Source organism: Hippocampus comes, unplaced genomic scaffold (assembly GCF_001891065.2).
Source record: "Hippocampus comes isolate QL1 unplaced genomic scaffold, H_comes_QL1_v1.1 scaffold155, whole genome shotgun sequence".
In the NCBI taxonomy this organism is placed as follows: Eukaryota; Metazoa; Chordata; class Actinopteri; order Syngnathiformes; family Syngnathidae; genus Hippocampus; species Hippocampus comes.
This window is the reverse complement of record NW_017804967.1, coordinates 895,492-906,134: the sequence shown is the minus strand read 5'-3', so window position 1 is coordinate 906,134 and position 10,643 is coordinate 895,492. Positions and strand designations below refer to the sequence as shown.

At 41.4% G+C, this 10,643-nt stretch overlaps 1 protein-coding gene across 2 annotated transcripts; it reads right to left on the bottom strand.

Annotated features, from left to right (window-relative positions):
• Window positions 1–3,020: 3,020 nt before the first annotated feature.
• Window positions 3,021–8,752, bottom strand: paip1 (poly(A) binding protein interacting protein 1). Of its 2 annotated transcripts, XM_019887790.1 has the most exons (12): window positions 8,361–8,471; window positions 7,397–7,634; window positions 6,776–6,927; window positions 6,463–6,660; window positions 6,210–6,322; window positions 6,004–6,115; window positions 5,362–5,487; window positions 5,169–5,275; window positions 4,953–5,067; window positions 4,823–4,877; window positions 4,554–4,638; window positions 3,021–3,740 (listed from the first exon to the last, which is right to left on the bottom strand). In XM_019887790.1, the coding sequence occupies exons 2-12, from the start codon at window positions 7,446–7,448 to the stop codon at window positions 3,653–3,655; spliced, it is 1,203 nt and encodes a 400-aa protein (XP_019743349.1). In that variant the 5' UTR covers window positions 7,449–7,634; window positions 8,361–8,471; the 3' UTR covers window positions 3,021–3,652. The 2 variants fall into 2 exon arrangements, with proteins under 2 accessions (XP_019743349.1, XP_019743340.1); XM_019887781.1 differs by lacking the exon at window positions 7,397–7,634 and having other exon boundaries at window positions 8,361–8,752.
• Window positions 8,753–10,643: the final 1,891 nt, after the last annotated feature.

The window sequence follows — 10,643 nt, the reverse complement described above, 5'->3', positions numbered from 1 at the left end:
ATATTTCAATTGGAAGATGGCAACTCTCTCAGTGGCTACTTGTATTGCATAATCATGTTTGCGAGCGTCAGATTTTGCACATCGAATGCATCATCCAAGGAAGAATTTTCAGAGTTACTGCATTTCCTTCTGTCGTATTCTGGATGTAGCAACCCTGATGACATCATCAAAACGAGGACATTATGGGAGTTTTAACAATAAAGTCTTTTGTGATGGACTGAGCGTGTGGAATTTGAAAAATGTGGGCTCTTAAAGGAAAATTAGTTGCTTGTTGATAGGTACGTTTGAACTTGACTGAGCAAAAATGAGATGACTTCATTTGGAAAGGGAGTAAAAAGACAGCAATATGCATTAATTTTTGGATCACCAATTATGTTTTTTTTTGTGTGCAAGAGGATATAGCGTGTCAAGTTAGTCAGCAGCCTGTCTCAGACAAGTGTCGGGGGAGGCAGAGAGAGCGCACAGACAAACAAAACTTCAGTTAATGATTCAGCCCAAGTCATGAAGCGACGTTGAGAAGTCATATACAAGCGCCTCCTCTGTTTGTACACTATGAATGGAGTATAAACCATGTGGTGAACTACTCAGACATGCTAAGTCACCTCAGATCATTTATTATCTTATGAGGTATAGTGGTCCATTCCGACCCATACGGTCCACTGCACAACACTGACTCTCAAGATCAGTGTCTGATCATTCCTGGATCTGAAAGGTACAAGTCGTCAATCCCAAGATGTCAAAGTCAAGGGGACAAAAAAAAAAAGACACAATCTGTGACAAGCCATTGGTCACGGGGTTGTTGCGCTGTCAAAGCAAGGACACTGAACACGGTTTGTCCAAAAATATCCGATCCCGCGCGAGGCCAATTTCATTCATACGTCCATTTTCCATCACACTTGTCCCCATTCGGGTCAGCCGTGAGTCAAAGCCTATCCCAGCTGACTTTGAATGAGATACAGGGTAGAAATCTACCCCACAGCGACAGCTGAGCCAGCTATGTGAATCACTACACTACTAATCAACAAACCAAATAGCTGTGGTGACACTAAAGTCACAAATTCGCCATTCGTTTGGTCCCCCTTTTCACCCCTCTTGCTACAACTTCCTGAAAACAAAATGCTTGAGTCAGCGCCTTTCTCATAAATCAACATCCAAAGTTCTTTTCCTCAATAAGGAGTGACGTCAACCAAGTTGGGAAACTTCATCCAGTTGATTGTCCAACTCAGACATACAATAGCGTTGCGGCCGTGTGTAATGAACACTGGCTCTGTTGCAACTTCCTCAGGAAGAGGAGTATTTGTTTGTCCATCCATAGTTTCCTATGAATGTCGGGGGTTTTCTTAGTGGATACACAGGGTTGTAAAAATGGAACAATAGCTGTCGTGATCACAGTTAAGAGCAATTTATGTTGTTGACTCGTGTTTGGTGACACAAATTTTTGCTACATGGGTCCGACGTAACGCAACAATGTAGACAAGACATTAAAAATCCCCACTGATTCATCAGTCTAGCTCCTTATCAACAGACTTTGTCCCCATGTTGGTTGTGGGACTGTTTCAGTCAGCTCAAATGGTATTTGTCACTTAAGCTCATATACCGTTAAATAAGTTGGACATTAAGACGCCAATGTTGTCTCAAACAGAAGAATGACTGCATTCCAATAAAAGAGTCACTAGCAATTCTTTTTTTTCCTCCTAAAAGGACTTTTATTCCATTTAATGTAAAATTTGTTGTTTTTAGCCATAGAGCGCCTGTATTTTTTATTTTGGATGAGCCAGTGGATATTTTGCCATTCATTCAAGAGTTTTAAAGCCACAATTTACAAAACACACTCACACAATAGGAATCCTGGGTGAATGGATTGCAATGCTGAGCTAATCCCTCTTTTGCACTCATGTGCTGACCTCTTTAATCTCTTTTTGTGGACCCACAAAAGCGCATGCTCAGAGGGTCTTATGACTCAGAGACTGCACATTAAGGATGACAACATGTGGGGGACAGAATATTATTTGACATGCATAGAAGGGGCTGTTAGGGACATAATATATATATATATACATATATATATATATATATATATATATATAATTTTTTTTTATTAATGAATGGTTCGGTGAACGTGCATATGAACTGGTTGGGTTCTGTACCTCTAACAAGGTTAAGAACCACTGATATATATATTTATATATTTTCTTACAAGCAACTGAAAGTTTTTAGAAATATTGCACAGAACGTTTGGTCAACATTTGAGGATTTTGTCACGAAGAAAATTTGGCAAACTGTACATCGACGACTGTTGTTTAAAGTCGCTTAGTCAATCAGGATGCAGAACACAATGCACTGTTTATTTTTTTTTTAACTAAAAAGAGCGAAAATGTGAAAGACGAACCGTGTTATAGCGAGGGATTACTGCACACCAATGTGCAGAACCCAGTTTGATTTACCTCTACGGTGCTAATGCTTTACCTTAAATTGCCAATAGAGGGCGCGCTGACACCATTTTCAAGTGATTGGCCGCATCCTTTCAACGCGCAGTACTCATCTGAAAGAGGCAGAACATCTATGCTGTTTTAATTTTCAGTTAAACAATGCGGCAATAATTGTACAGCACAAATCGGAAACCATACAGATTGTGTTATGCAATTTAAATATGACGAGACACGCACAACAGTTATACTGCTAACTGCAATTTCCACCAACATTCAGTTCAAAACAAAATCACCAATCCTGCAGTTTTTCCATCTTTGCAAGTGTTTGGAAGACTGTGAGGGTGACCTTTAGCTTCAGCGCATTGAACCTCGTTCACGAAGACTATTTGGAGTTCAGAGATGGCAACAAAGAATGTGACAAACTGTTTTTACAGGAAAATGGTTGTCTATTGTTACAGAATAAAATTTCAAATGGTGTCAGTAAGAGAGCAGAGCCGATAAAGGTCAATAATCTTGAATTACTGTATGAGAAAGTGGTTACTAGTTCTAAATATACATTGACCTTAATAACCTACTTAAAATGAACAAACATAAAATGTCACATTATAAAGGTTTTATTGCAGGCAAACAATACTATAAATAATATGAGCACACTGTATATATAAAACAACATTCTTTTATACAGCCTCTGTAGATTGCCAATAAACAGTCTGAGTCTCATGACAACGAACGTTTGATGCAGTGGAAGTGATCCACTGACTGATGCCTACATTCAGAATTTTTTTTTTTTTTAAACATACTCTCGGACTTATACTCACCTACTTGTAGATGTTTGACATTTGAACAAAATGTGAACACTTCTGAGAAAAAGAAACGTCACGGCAAACTATGTTCCTCTTGGTGGTTATTTGGAGCATCAACTATTTTCAAAAAAGGCTAAAATATACTGCAGGAAAAACGAAACAAACAATCAAAGTGTCCAGGAACGAAGAAAATATTAATACCTCAACTTTTGCTGTTGTTGTTGTTGTTAATAAACCATTTAATCGATTGTCTGCCTTTTCTATTCTACACTGACCAGAAGCCAAGGATCAGATGTGCATCTATAAACAGCTTTGTTACAACGCTTTTTGTTGACAGTCAAATAATATTTGGAGGCTATGACACAGTAGCTTGTTTTGCTTCACAACATTTGGGCAAAGTACTTGAGGTGCCCGCCAGTGTCATTGCTGTCGTTTCCTCTCCGACTCCAAACAGAAATTCTCAAAGGCTTCTTCGATCTCGGGATCCATTTCGTCGTCAAAGTCGTCTCTGTGAAGATGGCAGGGAGACATTTTGTTTTTCTCTAAATTGTGAAGGGACACATGTAGCCTTGTTGTGAATAGGGTTAAAGAAATGGAACATGCAGGCACTCAGGAGTGATCTTGGACTTTTTTTTTTTCTTTGCACCGTATTGCTAAACTGAATCAGAGGCCCATGCTATTTTCAAGGTTACGAACGGCATGCAACAAGGCCGTTTAACAACTGCGCTTAGCACGCTATGCCTTTGACCAATGTGCTGCCACGCCGCAAGTGCGCACCAGTGTTCCGCCGAGGTTGGTGCCACGTCGGGTGGGCTCAAGCCTTCACTGTGACGACATCTCGGCACATCCAATGGGAGAGATCGTGGCGGAGTGATTACAGAATGAACAACGGCGAAGAGATCATGATGCTGAAGTTCGATTGTGAAAATGAGCATTGAAAAGAAAACGGCGGAATCAGTAATGACCATCGTTTCTTGAGAATAACACGCACTCAAATATTAGAGGCTCCACCAAAATCGCTCTTCAAAAGATGATTTTCCTTTGGACACAACTATTGTGTACTCACACAATAAAAGTAAAACATGAGAATAAATTATGTTTAAAAGAAACTATTTTACAAACTATTTTGAGTTGCTTTTTCCCCCTTTTACTTCATTTGTGAATAAAATGGCTCACTTATTCATGTACAAATTAAACTAAGCCCTTAAGCACCAACGTTTGCCCACGCGTGGTCTATTCAATTCCACTATTTGCCACAAACGGAATTCAAGAGATGACAGTGTGGATACAAGAAAAAAACAAATGGGATAGGACGACTTACTCATCATTTTCAATTTCATTTTCCCCAGCGAAATCGTGGAAATAGTCTTGTCTTTCCATCAGCTCCTGGTATTTCTCAGCATATTCTGTGAAAGCAAAAACGACCTCGCTTAGAAGAAAAGCTTTCCTCAGAAGACTTGTCGTCTACTTGAACAGAGGAAACACAGTGAGCCAAGCAAGGAAAAAAAAAAAAAACGCAAATAGAATCATAACCAAAGCAGTGCAAATCGGATTCTTTTTTTTCATACAGCTCCTCCACCACAATCTTACCTGGGTCTGCTGCTGTAAAAGGCGTTCCGTCCTCTGTGTAGAAAGTGGGCTCATTCTGTCCGATAAAAGCAGAGATACAGTAATAAACAAATAGAGGAGGAAGGAGGAGTCCAGCACACGTCGCACTCACCATGAAGTAGTTGGGATCGTTGTCGGGTGTAGCATTGCTGGCCGCTGCGGCGCACACTCGTCCCCAGTCACTGGACCTCAGCTCTACCAGCTTCAGAAGCATTTGTCGGACATCCCTGAGGCGAAAAGTAGACTTTGTCATGCTGCTTTGCTATTTGTAGCGGGTACTGCCTCCCCCCCGTTGATACAACATGTTGAGCTGCTTCTGAGCACACACCTACTGCATGTGGCATCCAGGACAATAGTTTCGATCCTCTGGATCAGTTCTTCCATGAATGGGTTTCCTCTTTCCTTCCAAGCATCATCCAAGGCGGAACCTGTCAGCTTCGAAAAGTTCCATCAATTAAATAAACCAAACAATATAGCAACTGCAAAATTCAACACGAGCTAAGTCATTGCGGCTTTCGAACCTTGAGCAATTTGACAGCGCAGATGATGTTTGCATCCACGGGGCTCGAGAGCAGCGTGTTCAACAGGTCTTTTAAAGCGAACAGGAGGACGTGAGCTCGATTTAACGCTCCTTTGCCGCTCTTTATCTAAGAAAAACAAAACAAAACAAAAAAACAGATTGAAATGCCTTTTCGCACATGACGCTACAATGGTGGCTGCCGGTCAATTCCAGAGCACACGTCAAACCTTTTGACCGTGAGGCAGATGTGCTACAACCCCATCCCCCATGTCATGATGCCGACTGGTTATCTATTTTCTATCGCATCACGGGGGCCAGGTAGCCTCTCCCATTTTGCATGTGGGAGAAAACTGGAGTGGTATTCACTCACATGCATACCTTCAAGCACGGAGCAGGCATCAACACCACACTGAGTGCACAAAACTAATTTGGTGTAATGCACAGTGCTAGCGGTTAGTACATCTGCCTCACAGTTCGAAGGTTCTGGGTGTGAATCTCTGCTCAGGGAGGCCTGAGCCAAGATGGTTGTTTGCTGATTAGTGAGCAGACGTCAGCGCACCTGCAGCCCTAATGAGGACAAGCGCGATAAAAACGGATGGATGAGTGAGAACGCTAGCAAATGAGTGAAACAAGGACTTCTTACCTCCAAATGAAGGTAGAGTTCTCCCAGAAAGAGCACAAACGCGTGGAACTTTTTCTGTGTGTCAGGGTCTCCTTGCACGGCTGCATCTCTCAGCTCAAATTCTTTTTGACACCTGGAAAGACACAATGCTTTGTTGTTGTGTGGAGGAGGAAAAAAAAAAGAAGTTACATACCGGGCGGGCACTGTATCATAGAAGGAAATGTTACTTTTGTAAGAGCAGCTGACGAAAGTTCCCGCTGGGTGGGCTGAGGTTGAGATGATGAGACAGATAGTTACAAAGTCGTGCTCCCGTGTAAGCGAAGTTGGGAATAGCGGTGGACTGCAACGAAAAGGAAAATCAAAAGAGAGCTGCGGCCCCCAATATTTGCACTTCTGTAAGAGACTTTTACACAGCGAATGTGCCTGAGAGCAACCGGAGTACAGACAATGAGGAGCTAAACCAGACAGAAGGAGCCATACCTCCGTGTAAATCAGATCCACCAGTTCTGCCAACAACTCCACTGTAGTAACGTAGGAATTAAGCACGCTTGTTATGTGTTCAACGTCTGACTCAAACATCCCAGGCGAGGAGCTCAGGTGGCAAAGGAAATCCCGCACCATGTCGGCCAAGGATGGAGCAATGAAAGTGTCCTCATTGTCCTCATAGAAAGGCTGGACCTTAATAGGAAAAAGCCAAGAAAACAAAAGTGGATCTTCATTTTGACATTGTTTTCAAAGAAGAAATAAAAAAAAAATAATAAATGAATAAGAATGGCCTGATTATGCTACTTACGTCATTTTGGTACGCACTAGTCGGGACAAATTCTGGAGCGCTTGCAGAGAGCTTGGACGACTCAACCAAGGAATCCAAATTATTAATCCCCATAGACACAGAAGGACTGTTGGCATTGACATTGTGCTGGCCTACACTCTGTCTTTTACTGTCTAAAAGCAGAAAACGGGAAATTGGTGACACAATAATCTCAAAGAGAGAACAATAACTTTTCACAATACAGTGGTGCTTTGAGATACGGGTTTACTTCATTCCATGACCGACCAAGCGTGAAACCCAAAACATGTGTACCTCAAAGAATCTTTCCCTATTGAAATGAAAGAAAATATGAATCAATTCCAGCCTCCCCAGAAAAAAAAAAACAAGTCACGAGTAGAAACAAAAGCAAATCTGTCCAACAAAGTTAGTTGGTCCCTCGCATCTCAAGGCACCACTGTGGTCTAAATTTTCAAAGACACTGAATTTTGGGTTTTTAAGTCCTTTAAGCTAAAATTATAACTTGAAATATTTCACTCTGTGTGGAATGATGTGATGGCAATATAATCTATGATGTGTGTCAGAAAGGTTCCAGGAATAGCCTGACAAAAGATATGCTTCAAATCAAAACTAAGTATGCCATACACTCTTGGAAGGATTCTTCCAGGATCCTCCACAGCTCCGTCATCCAAATCATGAAAACGGATCCCCCTTGATAACACTCTTGAGATGGGGTGGGGGCGATGACACAGAGCCAAGTCGATTAAGTTGGGGGGTTGCTCCAGCATAGCCTTGCGCTTCTTAGCAAGGAACTATCAGATGCTTGTGCCGTTGTCATGGTGAAGCAGTCACATGTTCTCAGGCCACAACTTGTTTCTTCTCGCTAAAATGAACAAAGCAAACGCCACAGGGTCTTTTTGTAGACGTGCTGGTTGATCATCTGGCCCACACTGATGGGAATAAATTGATTGTCGTTTGCAGTTTGGGTTTGAATGATATTTTTCGCAACTGTAGTCCTGGAACTTTTCTGACACGCATCGTATTCGGTTTCACTTTCTGAAATGAGTGACAAAAATATTTGCATTTTTGATGATATTCAAATGATTGCTTTTTTTAAAAAAGATATGGGAACATTACTTGGAAAAGGAACAATGGCATTTTTTTGTAATATCTTCTAGTATGTTGGCTTGACAGTGATTTTGCAATACCGGTCACCTGACTACAACATACAATTGCCACAGCGTTGATATCTTTCTGTGTACTGGTGGATTTTACTGAAATGGCATCTTTAAATGGTGCTTATATATTAAATGCTGTTAGTAGCTACGTAAAATGCCTACGACACAACATAAAAGCGCTAAGTGCTAAAATAGCTCTATCCGTAGGTTATTTTCGACTTGCGCTCACAGTAACACTTCCACATTTGGACATGGCGAAAGTCGTTTGCCTTTTCGTCAAGAGAATACTAAAACAGGATGTGTTTAAATCGAGGTGACGCACTTTGGCCTACAGTAACCTAACAAAACAGGTGCAAGTTCAGAAGATGGATTCGAACCTGAACGCTAAAGGCTAGCTAGCATTAGCCCGCCTGTCTGTATATGCTCCTTACCTCCACTACCACCTGCAGCGCCATTTTCAGTGGCCGTGCTTATGTTGCAGTCCCCGGGAGCTGGGTGGTATGTTCGAGGCTGCCTCAAAGGTTCCCTTTGGTTGAAAAATGTTAACCGACTGTCGCTGTCCCATCCAGTGCTCGGGAGTGCGGGGTCTGCTGGAAGATTTCGGCTTCTCCCTGCTCCGGGAGCTCTGTTAAAATTCTCGTTCATGACACGCTTGTTTTTTTCAGCTTTACTGCCCAGAAGAAAACATCTACAATGAATAAAGTCCGTTTTCCCGAAAAAAATCCTGGTTGTTTTTATGCGCCAATATTTCCTTCGGTTAGATCATGTTGGTGTTTAGTCCATTATTAACTTTTTGGGCCACTTCCTGACAACAACCCTGCTGTTGTTTTAATATTAGAGTGTGAGTTATCGTCATCTACTGGTGTGGAGTGGAAGCTCAGTAAGTAATGTACAGTAAAGGGAAGAAAAGGTTAGGTGGAATAAAAAGTTCCAAAGGCCAAATCTTTGACATAAAAAAGATCTTGATAATTTATTTCATCAACATTTCCACCAGCAATGTGACTTACAACATAACGTAACCTTTTCATCAGACCTTAACATCAATCCAATGACAGATTTTGACAAGCAGGAGTTTGGGAGAGTGGAGGTTAATTTGAACGTACATTTGAACATACTCGCAAATACGTTGGAACGCACTTGTGGGCTAAATTCTACAAATGTAGCATTTTTCCATCATGCCACGGGGTATTGACTAGCCCGTGGCATTGTGGGAATAAAATACGGAACGCAAATAATCCACTGCAGATTAAAACAAAACAAAACATAAAATTATGAATGAACAACATAATTTAATTTTTTTTAACGCATTGGTATAATTTAGGGCAAAATCTAAAAAAATAAATAAAAACAAAAAAACCCCAGCTTTTTTGAGTCACACATGCGCAAGTCGATACCTTGTGGTATTATGGGAGAATGCTACATTTATAGCATTTAGCCTACTTTCAAACGTAAGAATGAACCTGCAAGGGTCTTGTGAAATTGACCCCTCAGAGACCTGACTCTTATGGTCCTTACTATGTTTTCAAACTGGTATTTTCTCACTTTATGGCTGAAATTGGTGTTTAAATAGTTTTATTGCAGAAAATCTAATAACAACAAAGAGTTTTCCTTGTGACATTGTCCATTGTAATGCAGTGTAACATTTTTGCCTGACAGAATATATTCAGAAGCCTTTCTCCCAGCCGCAACACATTCGGTAGCAGCCCACTACAAACATGTGCTGCACCAGACTTCTCAGTATAAGTATTCATTAGTTGTTTTCAGCCTAGAGCCATTTTCCACTTGTTTCCCCAAGCTGGATCGCATTATGCTGCAGTGAATTCCCGCGCCAGAATGCGAGGACCAACTTTGATAAAAGATTGCCGTAGCTATTTTCTCTTATTGCTGTCCCCCATATGCCAGCGTCCCGGAGGAAGTTCGAACACTTTCAAGTGTCTGGGGAGTGCACATGCACACGATGACAAACGACACTGGTGCTAATGGTGGAGGAGGGGTCGGGGACAAGGGTGTCTGCTGATGGACCACGCTCCCTACAAGGCCGCTATTCATTAGCTCCATTTAGGTTATTTCCCTTGTGCCTCATTATATAGTATCAAGAGCCATTAGGAATGAATTAAAGAAAATTCAAGGCTACTCTGTGGTTTAATTTCATCCAGGGGGCCAAAGACTTCCCCCATGGGAATGTGTAAGCTAAATTAGCTTGGATTTGGTCACGCCAACTGTCTGATAAAGTAAATACCATACCACTGTCGGATTTCACTGTAGCATTTTTTTATTCCTTGAGTCACCACAAAAGGAAAATATAATGTCTATCTATCTATCTATCTATCTATCTATCTATCTATCTATCTATCTATCTATCTATCTATCTATCTATCTATCTATCTATCTGAATATCTAGCTAGCTAGCTAACTATCTTGCTAGCTAGCATTTGGTCGGTCCGCCCGTCCGTCCGTCCAGCCATCAATCTATCGATCCATCCATCCATCCTTCAAGGGGTCTTGACTTGGTGGCAATAGCAATATGATAATACGAGTCTTAGAGTGACAACAGTTTGAGAACCACACCCCTGTATCTTCCCAGTGTTCCGTAGCTTTGCCAAGATTGATATTTGTCAAGACAAGATAAGACATGAGGCCCAGCAGATTGTGGCATTAATGTCCCACACCGTGCTCTTTTGATCTGCCATCGAGGCATCTGTCACTGATTAGCA